Raw genomic sequence first — 18,815 nt, 5'->3', positions numbered from 1 at the left:
TCCCATAAAGTACAGAGCAGAAGATCTCTTAGGCACCACTTGCCTCCGTCACTTCTAAGCACCTTGATCTGGGGGGGACTTGCTCAAGAAAGTCACCTCTGAAGTTAGCCTGGGCAGGTGGCCTGGATGCTTGGGAGAGGGGTTGGCAGACTGCTGGGAGAGCAGGCATCACAGTGGGTGGGGGCAGAGAGGCTGTCTCTTTATTCTTCTCTGGATCTCTGCATTAGTATGAAGTCTGCCTGTCATCCGTCTTCATCATTATCATCATCGTGTGTGTGTGTGTGTGAGAGAGAGAGAGAAGGAGAAAGGGGAAGGAAGTGGGAAGGCCTTGGATGGCTCACAATTTAAGCAGCAGCTTTCATCTTCATTTCGAGTGAAAATCTTGGGACTCGTCCACCAAGCCGTTGAAAACCAGCTGAAGAGCACAGATGCTGGGCATGGTCCCTTCAGACTTGAGGGAAGAGATAGTGGTCTAGCCACCCCGCTTCAAGGCTTCCCTCATAGCTCAGAGGCTTCCCTCGTAGCTCGATGAAGAATCTGCCTGCAATGCAGGAGACCCAGGTTCGATTCCTGGGTCGGGAAGATCCGCTGGAGAAGGAAATGGCAACCCACTCCAGTATTCTGGCCTGGAGAATCCCAAGGACAGGGGAGCCTGGCGGGCTACAGTCCATGGGGCCACAGGAGTCGGACGTGACTTAGGGACGAAACCACCACACCACCGCTCTTCAGGGACGCCACCACGGCTGGACGTGTGACAGCTCTGACTATCACTCTCACCACCCACCCCCGTAGAGCCTCAAGTTCACGTTAAACTGTGCTCCCCTCAAGGCCCCTCCCCGGCTGCCCATTGGCACAGCGCATGCTGCCTTTCCCAGGGCTCCTGGGCGTTTTCATTCATTCAATCTTCACTCGCTCATTCATTCCTTCTGCATTTGCTGGCTGAGCACCAGCCCTGTGATGGAGCCCTGGGGGCCCCTGGGGACCACTCTTCTCAGTCTCCGGGGTGCGGCAAGGGTGGCCCAGAGCAGCGTGTGCAATGCCTGCTAATCCCTCCTTTGAACAGGCCTGCAGACGCACTAACGGATGGGTAGGTGGACGTCTGCCCAGGTGAGTTAGACGACTGGTTCAGTCCCCACGCAGGGGAGGACAAGGCCAGCCCTAGAGCCCACTGCCCTGAGCCAAGGCCCCTGAGATCGGGGTGCCCTGGGCTCCCCCTGCAGCCTGGGCTTGTTGATTTCACCTGTGGCCCTAGGCGGCGGCCTGCGCTCACAGCCTCAGTTTCCCACAGAACCAGCTTAGAGTAGGCAGTCAGGGTTGTGGCTGGGCTTCCCTGTGGCTCAGCTGGTAAGGAATCTGCCTGCAATGCGGGAGACCAGGGTTCCACCCCTGGGTCGGGAAGATCCCCTGGAGAAGGGAAAGGCTACCCATTCCAGCATCCTTGCCTGGAGAATCCCATGAACAGGGGAACCTGGCATCCATGGGGCCGCAGAGTTGGACACGAATGAGTGACTAACACATACACAGGGTTGTATATGTCTTTTGGTTGGACTGTCTTTTGCAGACGATGTCCTTTGTCTAGAGCCGGATCAGGGAGAAGCTGGCCGAGGAGTCCCCTGCTCTTAATGGTTTCCAACGCCTCATGCCACGCACTACTCTGTGCCATTTACGTGCCCAAGTCAAGCTTGTTTCCCTCTAGAAATCACAGACGGACAGATGAAATACTGCCTTAATTTTCCTTCTGTAGAATACGCTGCACACGAACCTCTGCTCCACTGGCAGACCGAGGGGAAAATCCATCGTCAACCGCAGTTACCGGGGGGCCCCTCAGATGTCGGTGAGAGCACCCCCTCTGACAGCCAGAAGCACAAACAGCCCTCACCCACTGACCTCACTCTTCCTTGGTACATGAACCGAAGTGAAAGGAAAACAGTGAAATACACAGATATGTTCAAGTACAAGTGAAGACAAAAAAGAGAAAAGTTGCAAAATCAAAACTTTTTGGGTTTTGCATATATTTCCAAGGCACTGAATTTTGCTTTAAGTGTGTAGCCTGTTGATGACTATCAAAATCTGTGTAATTGCATAATAGGATTATTCTCAAGAAAACGCTTGTATTTAGTTTTAAGGCTCATTTTATTCAACTCTATTTATGTATACCTCCATATTGCGCATCATTTTGATGTGTTGCATTATAAGCAATTGAGATACTACAGGCTTTTTAAAAAAATTTTTTTTAATAAAGGAAGAGACCACAAAGTCTCTTTCACATTTTACAGCATAATCCATATCCTACAGTTCTCAAGTCTGAAAAGGATATCTGACTCTAGGCAAGGTGCTGTCCCTGAAACCAGAAAATAAATGCATTCAGAATTTACCACTTATTTGATGGCACTTGCACTGGGGGCTTACTGAACCCTTTAGAATTATTGTGAAATAGAATATTTTTCAGAGCTTGAAATTATTCACAGTGATGTAGAACAATTATACAGTTTCTATGGTCAGATCTCACCCAGAAGAATGAATTAGTCTTAGGTGCAGATCTGTTTATATTTATTTTTTATTATTTGTATTTCTTTATGTCCCATGATATTGAAAACATTTTAATTTTCAAAGAATTCCTACATTTTGAATGTTGGACTGTGATTTTAATGGATTAAAATGAGATAACTTCATATTGTTATAATACCAATGCAAGAAATGTAAAAGGCAAGAATTAGGCGTACTCATCTCCCTTCTAAAGACCTTTTAGAGGGACATTTAGCGCCCTCTAGTGACCACAGTCCAAGCCGTTCAAAAGGAAATTCCCTGCAAAGCCTCTGGTTTCCAGCTAGCAAACAAACCAAGCGGTATAGTTCTTTGGACAATAGGAGGTTGCTTCCTAAAATTCTTGAGGCAGGATTCTTTTTGTAGCTGTTATAAAGGGTAAAAGAGTATCCACTAGGCAAACGGCGGCTTCTGTGGCCGCTCACTGACGATACATTCAGAAGGAACATTTCCGCTTGTCCTTTCCCAGATGATAGGCTGATGTGTTGGGGTCGGATGCAAACTGTGAATTCATCTACCTCCTAGTTGCCAATCAGCTTGGCGCATTTAAATAGAATTAAGCAAGTTTTCTTTTCGTGAGGGTGAAGTAGGAAAAAAAAAAAAAAAGGCCTGTGCTCTGTACCTTCCAAAAGAGAAAGGTTCTTTACTTCTCTTTGCAGAGGGAGAGGGTGTGGTCCAGAGAGGGTGCACGTGGAGAGGATGTCCTGCAGAGGAGGGGCATGATGCAGAGAGGGTGCAGCGTAGGGAGAATACAGCCTGGCGGGGCTGCTGGAGGGGGACAGACTCTGTTTGCCTCGCCTGCCTTCACGTGTGGGCCTAGGACTCAGTTAAGTCAGCAGGTTGCCTGATTACACCCATGCAAATCTAAATGCACTATTTATGGCACAGCACGTGGTTCTGTGGCTTCCTTTCTGATTCCATTTGCGATAGAAATAAATCAGCAAAAGCATAAACAAATTGTTGTTTTTCATTTGCCAAGTCGTATCCGGCTCTTTGCGACCCCATGGACTACAGCATGCCAGGCTCCCCTGTCCCTCACTGTCACCCAGAGATTGCTCAGATTCCTGGCCTTTGAATCGGTGATGCTATCTAACCATCTCGAGCTCTGTCTCCCCCCTTCTCCTTTTACCTTCAATCTTTCCGAGCATCAGTCTTTTCCAATGAGTCGGCTCTTCGCATTAATTAAGTGGCTAAAGTGTTGGGGCTTCAGCATCAGTCCGTCCAGTGAATAGTCAGGGTTGATTTCCTTTAGGATGGACTGGTTTGATCTCCTTGCAGTCCGAGGAACTCTCAAGAGGCTCCTCTAGCACCACAGTTTGAAAGCATCAATTCTTTGGTGCTCAGCCTTCTTTATGGTCCAGCTCTCACATCAAAATTGAGTGACGTGGAAAGAAAAGTCGTCTCAGTCTGAGACTGAAACAGCCTTTATAAGCAAGGGGAGCAGTTGTGGACAGCAGGCTTCTCTGTAAATTTCCATTAACTGAGTGGCATTATGGTGCAGTGTGAGTGATCTTTCTTTGGGCCATAGTGTATCATTTCTTTAAGAGATAATTTACAAAATCATTATACATTAAGACAAAAATGACTGCTGATTTTTAGTATCTTACAAGTGAGACTGACAAATTAAAAAAAAAATTTAGAAGTATAACAAGTGTTCAAAATCGAAGTTAATTTCAGCAGCCCCAGATAACTTCCTGGGGTGGCTGGGGGGAATGACTGAGGACAGTGACTCAGACATAGAACCCTAGATCTGAGTAGCTGGTGGAGGGGTAGGACAGCCTTAAGGTGGATGGCCACGTACCTTTTTGAGTCCTCCAGTTATGGGGTATGGATGCTGGGCTATCTGTGGTGACCAGTGGCAGTCTGATGACTATAACATTTATACTTGTTTATGCCCCAGTTACATGAATGAAGACCTTGAAATGCGCTTAATGGCTCATAATTTGTATATAGAAGCATGATCTTTTAAACAGGAAATTTTAATGCTCCTTACTAAATGATTGTGTCAAAAATAATTATTCCTGTTTCTTTTGTTTTTGCTTTTTAATTAAAAAAATGTGTCATTTCTTGTTAGATTGCACATATAGGGGGTATCATACAAACCTACTGTACATCACAGGAAACTCTGCTCCATGTCGTGTGGCAGCCTGGATGGCAGGGAGTCTGGGGGAGGATGGGTACGTGTCTATGGATGGCTGAGTTGCTCTGCTGTGCCCCTGAAACTGTCATAACCTTGTTAGTCGGCTACACGCCAATGTAAAATAAAAAGTTAAAAAACTTTTTTTTTCAGCCTTAAGTATTAAATTGACATACTTAGGGTTCCTGATACGGGTTTTAATACTCCTGCATTTTTAGAACCATTGGGTAAGGCAGAGTTGGCAAAACTTGAGGATATAGGTGATGCTTATGAAATCGTGTCCACTGAAATCGTTGCTCCATCTGGGCCTAAAGAACTGAACTTGACACATGGCTTCAAAATGAAGGAAATTGCAGCCTGGTGTTGAGAAGTTGAGGATTTACTGTGTGATAACAATTTCCTTGGTTTAGATTAGTTCAAATCCACCGAGATGCTAAAGAATGTATTAACCACTTAGAGAAGCTGTTGAAACATTAGTTATTTAAATGGAAATTGGATTATTTCTTCACGTGTGGCTGGAGGGCATGCCACACACCGTCTTACCTAATGAAACTGTACTCGTGAAGTCTGCTTTGAATGGAAATGTTGGAAAGGTGGTCCTTACTGAGTAGATGCTGGTGACCTTGGGGCTAAGAGTGCCTTATGCTGGCTGTGTTCTCAGGCAAATCCTCTAATTGATAGAGACGGAAAAGTTCCACTGAGTGATGTAGTTTTCCATTGTGGGGGCCGCTCCACAGTCCTGATCCTTATCTACAATCTCAGGCATGTCCCTGCCAAAAATCCGTGGGACATCCTTCTTGCTGGGCTCTCTTGAATAATCCAAATATTATACATTTTAAGGTTCATGTGTCATCCTAGGAACAATAAATATTCGGCACTTTTGTCCTATTGTTTTGTCCACAAAGAGTCTGTTTTATGGACTGATCCCAAGCTCTGTGTGTGAGGAATCCGAGTTGCCGAACAGAGGCTTCCTGAACGCTGAGAACTCAGGCGCTGGACCGAGTCCTGCCATCTTTGTTCCTTAGTGCCCACCGGAGTGCCAGGCGTGGACAAGGCACTCATTGACTGGGGGCGGGGAGGCGGGGGGGTAAAGCTGGAGAGATGGCCGTCACAATGCACAGAAGTGTCTGATTGGGTTTCCCTACTGAAATTCACCAGAAAGCTACTTTATACTTGTCGTTGTGTTTTAGTGCTAAGTCGTGTCCGATTCTTTTGCGACCCATGGACTGTAGCCCGCCAGTCCCCTCTGTCCCTGGGATTTCCCAGACAAGAATACTAGAGTGGGTAGCCTTTCCCTTCTCCAGGGAATCTTCCCAACCCAGGGATCGAACCCAGATCTCCCAACTTGCAGGCGGATTTTTTACCAGCTGATCCGTGTGGTGTTAGTCCCTCAGCTGTGTCTGACTCTTTGCTACCCCATGGACTGTAGCCCACCAGGCTCTTCTGGCCGTGAGGATTTTCCAGACAAGGATACTAAAGTGGGTTACCATTTCCTTCTCCAGGGTCTCTTTGTGACCCGGGGAGTGAACCCAGATCTCCTATATTGCAGATGGTTTCTTTACCATCTGAGCTACCTGGGAAGCCCTACCCTATTTTTGTTGAAGTTTATAAAATACTTTCGGTCCACACACATATAGAGGTTGACAAACGGATATCCTATGCTGCATGTTATACAGATATTTACAAAAGAAATTGAACATTGCATGTTGCTTATGTAGCTTTTATATTACAGTGTAACTTATGTTTATTGTAACTTTTTAAAAGAAAGAAATCTATTAGAACTTTTTATTTAACACTATATTATAAAAATTTTATAACTCAAAGAATAGAGCAAACAATACAATGAACACTCATATAAGCTATGATTGAGGTTTGGTGATTGTATAATTTTGTCATATTCACATTGTTATTTTTCATGAATTATTTTAAATAAGTTGCATAAGTTATTGGCTTTTTATCTTCAGTACTTCAGAATGCAGCTGTAAATAGGCAGTTTTTCTACGAAGCATCATTAAACCTTTTAATGTAAATAGTTAACAATAAATCTGTAATATGATGCAACAGTCGTCATATATTCAAATTTCTCTGGCAGCTCCAGAAAAGTCTTCGATGTCAAATTTGTTGATACCAATATCTAATTGTAGACCAGAATTTAGATTTGGGCTTTGGGCTTCTTAAGTTCCACTTAATGTAGAACTTTTCTCTCCTGCTCCTCACCTGTTTTTTTTTTCATGGTGTTGACTTGCTAAATATACAAAGCAATATATTCTGCATTTTTGTAGAATAGTTAAGCAGATTTCATTCTGTTTTATTATGTACTTGTTTATATCTTTATTTTTGTTGAAATTATTATAACTTTTGAAAATATAGGTGAACCAAGAGAGAAAGGAGGAAAAACAAAAAAGCAAAGATCCTCTGTTACTATTGTAGTACGTAGCCTATTAATGTTTCTACTTTGCCTTTTTATTTTTAACAAAATGAATCTGTGATATAATTCTCCATTATAACCTGACTTTTAACTTACCAGATACCATACTGTAATTTTCTGTATCACTAAGTATTCATCTTCTGCATCGATTTCCCCCAGTATTTCCAGTAACGGTAAGTCTGTCATGGTATGCATGTCGAATACAGGGATCAAGCTGTCAGTCATGAGTGAGTCTTCTGTTAGGTCTCCAACTACGATTCTGGCTCGTTACCGCCTTGCTACGCTCAGATGTCATTTTCAACTGTGTTGCCCTCTCTCCAGGTGTTCTCAACCCTCGACCTTCCTGTGAGATCCCACGCGGAGAAGTTTGTAGGAGAACAAGGATGAGAATTTGTTGACTCTTTAGAAATGGGAAGATGTGGTTTTAGGATAATAAATGACAGTGTTCCTTTCATAGTTACAGTAATAGTAGGTTCTGTTTTACACTCTTTCCTTTTTCATTTGGAGTAAGATATGAATGGGCTTCCCAGGTGGCAAGGTGGTAAAGAGTCCGCCTGCCAATGTGGGAGATGCAGGAAATGTGGGTTCGATCCCTGGGTCGGGAAGATCCCCTGGAGTAGGAAGTGGCAACACACTCTAGTGTTCTTGCCTGGAGAATCCCACGGACAGAGGAGCCTGGTGGGCCACAGTCCATGGGGTTGCGAAGAGTCCGGACACGCAGGATACAGACAGGCTGATGAAGGGTTTTGGTAACTATGGTCAGTGGGTCCATGACAGATAAATACAGAGGGGAAGTGTGCAGTTTATTCACATGGATGCTACACCGTGACACCATGGTCTTTACTGTGGACCAAGGAGGGCAGAAAATGATCCTGGCTTGAGAGATTCATGGAAGGATGACCCATATGGAGGGTCTCTAAGATTGTCCCTGAAACGGGCCCACACAGTGACCTCAGGATGCCTTTCTCAAAGAAGCGGTGGTGGTGCATTGAAAGGCGGCTCAGTCCTTACGCTGCTGAGTCTGTTTGGTGGCAGAGGCTTGAGTGGGGGTGATGGGAGCGCCAAGTGATGTATCTGTCTTTAGATGACTTCCGCCTAGAATAATGTTTGGGAAATGGTTTCTGCATTACTGTATTCTAATTAATAGATACGCCTTATGCTGTCAAAAGTCAATTAAAGTTCCCCTTTTTTTTCCCCCTAAGAATTTTGCATTAAATAGAGAACATCCTGGGCTGGGATGCTGTTATGCTACTGTTCTAGACATCCAGAATAATTCTCCTGGAAGATGGCAGAAATCAGTCAACATCTGTCATTAGAAATGAGGAAGATCTGCTGTTTTCATTTTGTAACTGAATTTATAGCTCATGATCTCAAAATGGAACTTTTGTTTCATCATTTTCTATAGTATGTGCATTTTTAAAATAAGACAGAAGGAAACTTACGGGTGGAATCTTCAGCAAATAGATCAAAAGAGTATCATCGGGTTTTCTGTATGAAAATTCCAAGCAAAAACATTAGTCTAATAAAATTTTATTAAGTAATAAAATTTGTATGTATATATATGCAAGAGAGGGAGAGGGCAAAGCAGATGTAAATTACTGAAGCTGGAGGAACTGGTAAAAAGGATATTAGAAGTTCTTTGAGTTATCCTGTAGCTTTTCTATAAGTTTGACAGTATTTCTTCTTCTTAAAATGTCATGGGTGTAGAGTTGATTTACTATGTCATGTTCATTTCTGCTGCCCAGCAAAGTGACTTGGCTTTACATAGACAGATGCTTTTTCGTATTCTTTTCCATGATGGTTTATCATAGGGCAGTGAGTATAGTTCCCGGTGCCACACAGTAGGACCTTATTGTTTATCCATTTTTATATATAATAGTTTGCAAGTTTGCATTCGCTAACTCCAAACACCCACCATCCCTCTCCCACCCCGACCCACCCCCTTGGCAACCATAGATCTCTTCTGTATGCCTGTAGGTCTGTTTCTGTTTCCTCCATAGCTTCATTTGTGTCATATTTTATTTCTTTTTTAAAAATTCAAGTGAGCATTTAAAAAAAATTTATGGGTGTGTCATATTTTATATTTCTCACATACGTGATATCCTATGGCATTTGAAGTTTGACATTATTTCTGAATGAAGAGTTAAACATTTTCACTGTTCACTCTTTGATTGAGTTAGACAAGAACCGAGGAGTTCAGGGCAAGACCCCTCAAGGAAGAATTAAATCTCCATAAAAATGCTGCTGCTTTCCTGCTGCAGGGAACAAGGCTGGGCTAGAACCCAGGCCGCAGTGGTGCAGGGGTGACCTGGGGCCAGGCAGAACTTTCTTCCCTGGCTTTTTTTTTTTTTAAGCACAGTGGTTACCCTATTTAAGGATGCTCTTTGGAAAATTCATAATAGAATTCTGCTGATTAGGGTGCCACCTTTCACATTTGAAAAATGGATGCTTCTTAGCAGAGTTAAAAACAAGGAATCTCAGTGGAGCCGAAAGAGCGTTTTTTCCCCCCCAGCTCTCCTGAATCCTCATGGAAGCTGCCCAGATAAAACAACTCAGTACTTTGAAATTTTAGGGGAAACACAATTTTAATCAGCCTGCCATCTCATTTATTGTTTGGAGATGAAAAGAGCGGAAATCAGCGTCCCCTCAAAATGCAGATACTGAGCACTGGTCAGGGTCTGATTTTTACACGGAATGGGAATGAGACTTCTTACACATTCTCTTTGGGGCTTCTTTGTTTCTTTTCCTTCGTTCTTTCTTGCTTCCCCTTCTCTCTTTTTCTTTCTTCCTTGCGTTCTCTCTTCCTTCCCCTCTTTCTCCCCATCCCTCCCGCTTTCTTTCTCTCCTTCTCCCTCCTCCTCTCCCTCCTCCCATCCCTCCTCCTCCTCAGGTTTCCTTCTCCTGCTGTTCTAAGCCAGGGGGGAAATCGTGGGATCAGTAAAATCTGTAGACACGCGGGCTCTTTTCTGGAGCTCTGACACAGGCAGGCCTGAAGTCTGTGTGAAGTCAGCTCAGTGACCGTCCACCTCTGAGACCGCGCGCTGCGGGATGACTCAGGGTTGGGTCTATTGTGTTCTGCGGGTCCCCTCTGGAGACCACACCTCTTTACTGGCCCAGCTTTCGTGTGTGGGTCCATTCAAAGCAAAATGTTATTTCTTCCAGAGAACAAGTAATTTCCTGCAAGTGAGTAATTAAAAGGCCTGAAACCCTCTAAGGAATGTTCAGGCCTGCGTTAGCTGCACTTCCTCCAAGTGGAAAACATACTTGTGGCCCTGAACTCGCAGGTCGGATTTTAAAACACTTAATGAGGATATGGCATCCCTGTGTAGCCAGGAGTTCTCGCAGGGTCTGCTGTCTACAGCCTGGACACTTGTCAGAGTGGGGTCAACTTGATGTTTTCAGCTAAAAAAACGTGTGTAGTTGTTTAAGTTCCTTAGGTCTTAAGTAAACATTTGAAAACAAGCATTTGACAGATTTATTTTCCTCTTTATTTCTCTTGGTCACTTTCATCCTAGAGTCTTTGCATTTTTAACTGGTTTCTTGTGTTCCATTGTGTCTGACTCTTTGTGACCCCAGGGACTGCAGCCCGCCAGGCTCCTCTGTCCATGGGATTCTCCAGGCAAGAATACTGGAGTGGGTTGCCGAGCCCTCCTCCAGGGGGATCTTCCCGACCCAGGGCTTGAACTTGCATTTCCTACATCTCCTGCATCAGCAGGCGGGTTCTTGACTGCTGAGCCACCAGGGAAGTCTGGTTTACTGTGGGGCCGATAGCAATTGTGTATGTTTGGAAGGAGAAAATGAAACTATTCTGGAACATTCACGTTGAGATGCTGAACCAACGAAGGTTAAAAATCAGCAGGCGAAAGAATGACTGCCATTAAGCATCCTATTATTAAACATCCTCTCCTATCAGCAAGAAATAAGCACCACCTGCAGAGCTGCCTCTGGAGAGGATGGAGCAGGGAGTGTGATGCCAGGGGCCGCAGGTCCCGCATCCCGGGCGTGTGGCGGATCCGGGGAGATGCGGGCCCAGGAGGCCTGCCCCCCAGCTGCAGGGCACCCTCCACGCCCAGGGGCCCCGGGTGCTCGCCGCCCACGTGAAGGCACGCGGAGTCCCGCCACATCTGTATCCTGCCCCCCCCAGGCGGCGTGTCACACGGCGGCACACGGGGTCACACCTGCTGTGGCCATCCCAGGCCCAGGCAATTGATGTCTTTTTTTTTTTTTTAATTAAAAAAAAAATCTCCTGGCTGCATATCATCAAGAAAAACAACATTGTTTTCAGGGTCTCTTATCTCTCCACTCCCAAATATCCTGTTTCTTCGGGCTGGGCGGCCAGGACCAATAGAAACCTCTTCCTGCCATTGGCTGACTTCATTTCCCAGACTTAGCACAATCTCATCCGCTCTAAACAACCTCATCAAAACTACTTTCTGGTCAGAGAGAAGCAATAATTATTATTAACATTTATTAACGATCAATAAACTTGATTGCATTATGGCCAGCACTATTAAGGTAAGCAGAGGGGTCCTTTTCGTTTGACCAAATCTTGTGCTTGCTCCTTTTTTCTTTGGTTGCCTTTATCAAGGCAGATAAGTTAGCATTGGGCAACACCCCCACTGCCACAATAGAGGACAACAAGATTTCCTTTGCACTGCCTAGTAAATTTCCTTTTTCCTACTCCAACCATCCGCAAGGCTTAAAAACTTCAAACTCAGAAAAAAGTTGGGGTTTCTAAATTCACGGTTGAGGGCTGTGGATGACTTTTGCAAAAGCTTTTCAGCGCGCGTCCGAATTTTCCTTTTCTTTTAACTGTCTCTAGCGGTGCCTGGAGGTGCCTCCGCGCTGGAAGGCAATGGACTTGGCGAGGTTGGAGGGCAGGGTCGGAGGCAAAGATGGGCTTGGAAATGTTGAACTTGCGGATGTTCTCGAAGGCCTCCGTAGCATCAGGGATGCCAGCCGGTCCCTCTGGAGGTGAAGCAAGTGGCTGTCTGTCGGTCATGGGACTTGCCAGTGTTGCCTTGATTTTGTGGAACCTTCAGGCTGAGCACGGGGCGTTCTCATAACTGGCATGGTGGTAATTCGTTGTGTTCGGTTATGTATTTATCTTTAATAAAGTACCTACTTCTCGGAGCACTGTGAGTAGACTTTCTTCCCCGTGATGGTTGCCTTGTGGGAACTGCCTGTCTGTTCTCTGTGTGCTGGGGCGTGTGGTCTGATGCGTTGTTTTTCTTGCAGACGTTTCTGGTAAGTAGCATAGAGAGATGAAGGTGGAGGTGAATCTGTGGAGGTGAAAATACAAATGTGGCCTCATTCCTGGTGGTGAAGCCAGTTGGACGCTTAGTCAGCAGCATAAGAGTCCATGAAGTGGCCCGTTAACAATATTTTCAAGGCCAGATTGGTGACATTTGTAGAAACGAGAAAAAAATGAGCAGCAAAATTAGATATTGAAAAGAGGAAAAAGAAAGTTTTCTTGGTCGCATGTCTTTAGTTTTGCTGCATGAAGGTGAAAAGCATTTGGCTGAGATTTCGTCAAGGGTTATAGTTAATTGGAAAGCTCATGAATATGGATGGAAGCTGCTCAGAATTGGACCATGACAGTGTTTAAAAATCCTTCTTGATTTGGAGTTTGAAATGTTTGTGTGAGAGGATTTAATTAATACTTACTGTATACACTGTGTTTCAGAAGTTCTGTCAGTATTTCTCAAAATATGTTTTGTTTTTCAAGGTATGGCCAATAATATATAAAACATAATCATCAAGGTATGATTCAAAGACTTTAATCTTACAGAGATTTTTCTTTCTTCAGCTATAAGGATTGAAAGTCTCCTGAAATATAATGATGTAGAAAGAAATTTTAAAATCTAGTGTTTGACATGCTCTACTTTCAGCAATATAAGCAGAAATTGTTTGATTTTATAACCCCAAATGCTGCCTTTTTAATTCTTATTTTCACCCTTTTTCATGTCCATATTTCATAGCAGCTGAATCTAATGTTCTCTGTAAATTTTGAATAGGTCGGGTACAGTTATGTGTGTTTGTTCCAAAAAATCAGTGTATCAAAGGACATTGAAGTAACAGGCCATCTTTTAGAGTGTGGGGTGTTTTGCATATAATACAAATGTGTCATTGTTTAATTTAAAGTATACATTTCTAAGAGATGAAAATATTTTCAAAGCTTCAATGTCTTGTGATTTTTCAGAATGAATTTTGGCAAGAGTTACACTTATCCAGGATATTCTGCTTATTTTAACGTTTGGTTGCACTGCATTCTCTGTATATTGTCTATAGCTTAAGTAAACTTTCAAAATGACTTCGAGTGGACCCTTTTTAATCCTCTGTTAAAATAAAATAGACCCTCTTTATAGGTAACTTCCTTCAAGACATGTTCTGCTAGGCTTCCTGGGTAAAGTAATGAAATGATTTTACAGACTTGTTTATAGAGTGGAAAAAAGGCAGCCCGAGTCTGTTGACTGCAGTTTTAATTATGTTAGTGCAAAGCTCAAATTAGCACAGGGAACATTGCGGCCATGGCTGTCTGTTGGAATTAGGAAACAGTTTGTCATATGGGCAATTGCCAGTCCCAAATGCACTCTGCTTTTTGTTGTTTCAGTAAATAAATCAATTAGTCGATCAGGTATCAGATGCACAGAATTGAAGTTGTTCCTCTGTGTCTGAGTGGATTTCTTTCTTTCTTTTTTTCTTTTTATTTTTTTGGCTTGAATAAGATCCTGTGAGGCACTTTGAAAAGCTCAATGTTTCTATCCTGTCTTTATGATTCTCACCCTCACTTTCCCTTCATATTTTGGAAATGGGAACAAAGTGTTTCCATGGGAATTTTAAAAAAATTTTGGGAGCTTATGTGAATGTGTCCATCTCTCCTTAAAGGTCCGGGAATTTTAAGATCAAATTAAGAGCTCTAATAGAAGCGTATAGAAGCATCAGAACTAATGCCCTTACATGCAATTCCTGAGTCGGTTTTGGTACTTCCAGGCCTTCTGAGGCACCTGACAATACTGGGGGGTCCTTAACACCCCTCTCCTGCCTTCTCTACAAAACTGCACTGCCTTTGCTTACTGACTCCAAGGAGCTAGTTGTTAGCCTTGGAACTTGATTTTGCTTCAGTTAGGATTTTTTAATCCAGTCTCCCAGAGACTTCGATGATCCTTTGTTATGCCTTGGGCCACTGGGGAGTCTAATGAAGCCTGCAGTCGCTTCTCAGAATAATGCTTTTAAGGGCAGGAAAAGCCAATTGCAGAGTGACAGGGGAAGCTAATTCTATTGTAATCCACTTCTGTCCTTGGGTGGTCCTGGGAGCCACAGGTTACAGCCCCTGATACTAGAGGATAAAGGTCTTTAGTCTTTCAGATGGAGTTGTGGGGATTTTCGTGGCAACTAGAGGCCCAGTTTGCAGCTGTGAGTGGAGAGCCTCTTAGAACCAGACAGGAGATGGAAGGTTCCTAACAAGGCTTGTGGAGGGAGAATGCGACTCCTGTTTCAGTGAGTTGTTTCTGGAAGTTCCTTTCTTTGATTTGACAGAAGTTGGGGGTCTTGATGATCCCTGTGATAGCACTTGCATATGGACGCTGAAGAATGCAACAAACTAGTGAAGGTAGCCACAGCAACAAACAAGAAAGCAAATTCACAGATAGGGAGAAAAATTCATGGTTCCCAGTGGGGAGAGGGGAGGGGAGGGGTAACAGAGAGGTGAGCAGTGAAGAGGACTATTCCACATAAAATAAGCTGTAAGGACATACTGTGTACCCCAGGATCATAGCCCGTATTTTCTAATAACTGGAAACGAAGTTGTTGCTCAGTCATGCCTGGTTTCTTTTGAGACCCCATGGACTGTAGCCCACCAGGCTCCTCTGTCCATGGGATTCTCCAGGCAAGAATACTGGAGTGGGTTGTCATTCTCTTCAGGGGATCTTCCCAACCCAGGGACTGACCTCGAGGCTTCTACATTGGCAGGCAGATTCTTTACTACTGAGCCACCTGGGAAGCCCTGGAAATGGAGTAGAACCTTTAAAAATTGGGAATCACTATATTGTACTACAGTAACTTACAGTAGTGTACATCAACTGTACTTCAGTTAAAAAGAAGATAAAAAAACAATTTAAAAGCATGACACTTCTATGTATTTCGTGCCTTGCGCATAGCAGGCACTTGCTGAGTATTTGCTATCAGGTGTGAATCCAACGTGTGTAAAACCTCTGGGTTGTATGAAGGAGGCTCATCTCCTTCATATATATATAGTATTTTGAGGGATATGACGAATGAGTTGAACAGCCCTGGGGCATATGGGTTTTCAGCAGTTCATTGGCTTCAGTGAAATTTGAATTGTTTCGCCTCTGGTTACTTTAGGAGTCAGTGGCAGTGGAAGGATTAGAAAGTAAAATACTGCTGCCCCACTGGGTCACGGTTGTGTTCCCAGAGCGCTGGCCTGAAAGTAGAATTACCCGCCGTGATCTTAAAAAGAGCCGGTTGGATGGCATCACCGACGCAGTGGACGTGCGTCTCAACAAACTCCAGGAGGAGGTAAAGAACAGGGAAGCCTGGCATGCTGCAGTCCGTGGGGTCACCAAGAGTCAGACATGACTCAGTGGCCGAACAATCTTAAAATCACTTGTGTTCCTGTCCGTGGGTGGCCCTGGACACAGTTTGCCCTCCTGGGCATGCTGCCTCAGTGGCCATGGGAAAGGGAATTGGAAAAGATAGGATTTTGGGGGTTATTTTTCTCATGATCCCCTTTATAAGGGCCTGCAGTGCTCTCGGAGAATATTCTGGAAGTCTGCAGTGTTTCTTTGTTCTTGTTCAGTCTGTCGAACCATTCCTTAATTATCCATCTTTTCTTTAAAGTGATTATTTCATTAATTTTTTTTTTTTTTACAAAACAGATCTTTGTTTAAATCTCTGCCCCTGCTCCCCACACATACATGCACTTGTTAACGTCTCTTGAAAAACCATGTGTGTGCGATAGTTGCTCAGTCGTGTCTGACTGCTTGTGACCCCGTGGACTGTAGCCCCACCAGGCTTCTCTGTCCATGGGGATTCTCTAGGCAAGAATACTGGAGTGGGTTGCCATTCCCTTTTCCAGGGGATCCTCCCAACCCAGGGATTGAACCAGGGTCTCCTACATTGCAGGCAGGTTCTTTACCATCGGAGCCACCAGGGAAGTTGAAAAACTGTTCGTACAAATAAGAATAAAATAAATAAGTGAAACAGCCGTCCCTGATGCTTTCAGGGAAAGATGACTTCTGTGTTTAGACCTCCAGAATAAGGCTCCCTGTGTGGGAAGGGGAGACCCAGAGCTGCACGTCCTGGACCCCTTGACACCCGCGTAACTTGGCAGATGCACTGATCTAACCAGCTGGGACAGAAGAGCGTCAAGGTACAGGAGGCCGTGGGAAAGCCCGGAGGAGAGCTTCTCTGCGTGTAGGACCTGCTGAGAAGAGGGCCTGACCGAGAGTGTCTCCAGGCCTTCCCAGTGGGGGCATGTCCGCTCCTGTGGGATCCTTTCTCAGGCTGAGGGATGGCCTCAAATGCATCAGGGGACCCCAAATGCGTGGAGGACAGCTCTTCTTTTCCCTGGGGCCTCTGTCAGACGGCCCTGAGGTTTCTGATGCTTTGTGGCCACAGACACCCCTGCCTTTGAGTCCTTCCCAGTCCCGTGACCCTGGGCCAGGGTCCTGAGCTCCGCTTCCCCCGCCCCTCATAAGGTGGAATTATAAGGTGGGTGTCCTAATGCCTGTTCTGATGTGAGTCCAGGAGAGCAGAGCTCCGGGAACTGCTCAGGTGAACGGCAGATGCCACGAGGCGATGCGCATCTCAGCTTTGCTGGCGAACTTGCCTTGTCTTTCTGGCGCTGCTCTGAAGTCTGTGTGCCCCATTGCCGGCTCCGGCTGTGAACTCCAGGGGCCCAGCAAGACAAGGAGAAGGGCGGGTCGCTTCCACAGGTCACTGTTGCGGCCTCCCGGGCAGGGAAGGGCACACGGGAGCCGGGAGGGATCAGGCCAGGGGGGCTCTAGGAGTCCCTGGATAATATAAGGGTGCAGCCAGGCAGGAGCCAAACACCCGGGCAGGCAGAACGTCTGGGGGTCCCTCATGGCCCGGCTGTTCAGAGGCTTGCTTCAGTCCTGCTCTCAGGGTGGAGGCTGTTTGCTCCGTGGCTGGCGGAGGGCGGAGGCCTGAAGAGCTTCTCGCTCCTGCCTGTTGCATCCTTCCACTGTTGTTTCTCTTAATTATTTGCATTTATTTTGAAAAATGCATATCTTGTTTTGTGCAAATTATGGTCATAAAACATCCTTACTATAGAGGAGACGAAAAAAAGGAATCATTGCAAAAAGTCAGTATACATTGCTCCCGGGCTCAGCAGCCAGAGAAGAGCATCAGTGTTCCGTGTGTCTTCCTACTGCGTGTTTCTGTTTGTCCTTCCGCCTCCCTGACCGTCCAGCTGGTCTCAGTGAGCACTGTTGGACGCACGTTTCCCCACGTCACAGACATCTTTTGGAAAGTGTAATTTTTATGCTTAGTTATAATCCATCTAAAATAAGTATTGTGGTTTACGTAACCAGTATCCTAGTGTGTGCTGCGCGCTGGTAGCTCACTTGTGTCCAGCTCTCTGTGACCCCATGCACTGCAGCCCACCGGGCTCCTCTGTCTACGGGGATTCTCCAGGCAAGAGTACTGGCCTGGGTTGTCTTGACCTCATTCAGGGGATCTTCCCAACCCAGGGATCGAACCCAGGTCTCCTGCTTCGCAGGTGGATTATTTACTGTCTGGCCACCAGGCAAGCCCAAGAATACTGGAGTAGGCTGCCTATTCCTTCTCCAGGGGAATTGCCCTGACCCATCCTCTTGTAGGAAATAATACTGCTTTCAATTTTTCACTAATTACATTGCAATGCACCCTCTATATAATTTTTTAAAATTTATTTTATTAGTCTTAGTGCTTAGGAAAGGAATTATTGGACCAAGTGGTATGTGTGTGTATGTGTATTTATATGTGTATGTGTGTGTGTGTGTGTGTATATATATATATATATTTTTTTTTTTAAGTCTCTGCCACAGTTTTTAAAAAAATGACCACTTTATTCTCTAAAAGGGTTGTGCCAGTTCTGACTTATGGTCATATATGAGACTTATTTCCACTGCACTCATAACAACTCTGAATATTTCACTCTTTGAAGCTTTGCCATTGGGACGGGCAAAAATGGAATCTCATTTTTATTTCAGTAATTAGAGTGTTTCATTACACTATTTTTTTTTTTTTTTTTTTTTGCTGTAAACCTATTTCAAGCAGTGGCCACTGTGACCTCTGGATCTTTTTCTCTTTCACTCTTTCCTTCCCTGTTTGATCAGACTTATTTCCCTATTGCACTTGGCTGAGGCATGCTGTATAAAGTCTAAGATCACTCCTCATTCTGTCTCCTCTCTCCTGCCTAGTTTTCTCTCTCATCAGCGAGGCTCTCAGCTCTGCTTGCATTTGGGCGTGTGATTCTGTGTCTACCTATGTAAACCACAGAACCTGTTTTTTGTGATCTGTCTGCCCATCTCTTTTTTTGTAGGGGTTCAGTCAATGTTTGTTGAAAAAAATAAATGTTGATTAAAATCCTTTAAGGTCATAAAGAGAAAGTTAAGGTATCAGGAAGATAATCATTGTTGCAGATTTTAAATAGATGTATTGCTATAGAGGTATTTCTCCTAG

At 44.7% G+C, this 18,815-nt stretch overlaps 1 protein-coding gene across 5 annotated transcripts in view; it reads left to right on the top strand.

The window, feature by feature from the left end:
• Positions 1-18,815, top strand: part of ERG (ETS transcription factor ERG) — a 315,796-nt gene that overhangs the window by 175,243 nt on the left and 121,738 nt on the right. Inside the window, exon 1 of one of the 5 annotated variants that reach the window (XM_043474739.1) lies at positions 11,476-11,624. The exons of 2 other annotated variants lie outside the window; for them this stretch is intronic. In XM_043474739.1, the coding sequence (XP_043330674.1) occupies positions 11,607-11,624 (18 nt within the window). In that variant the 5' untranslated portion in view covers positions 11,476-11,606. Of the gene's footprint in view, positions 1-11,475; positions 11,625-15,521; positions 15,648-18,815 lie in introns of those variants that run through there. 2 more of the 5 variants (XM_043474738.1, XM_043474742.1) reach the window with 2 other exon arrangements.

This window comes from Cervus canadensis, chromosome 7 (genome assembly GCF_019320065.1).
Source record: "Cervus canadensis isolate Bull #8, Minnesota chromosome 7, ASM1932006v1, whole genome shotgun sequence".
In the NCBI taxonomy this organism is placed as follows: domain Eukaryota; kingdom Metazoa; phylum Chordata; class Mammalia; order Artiodactyla; family Cervidae; genus Cervus; species Cervus canadensis.
The sequence above is the reverse complement of the archived record's forward strand: the minus strand, read 5'-3'. Positions and strand labels throughout refer to the sequence as shown.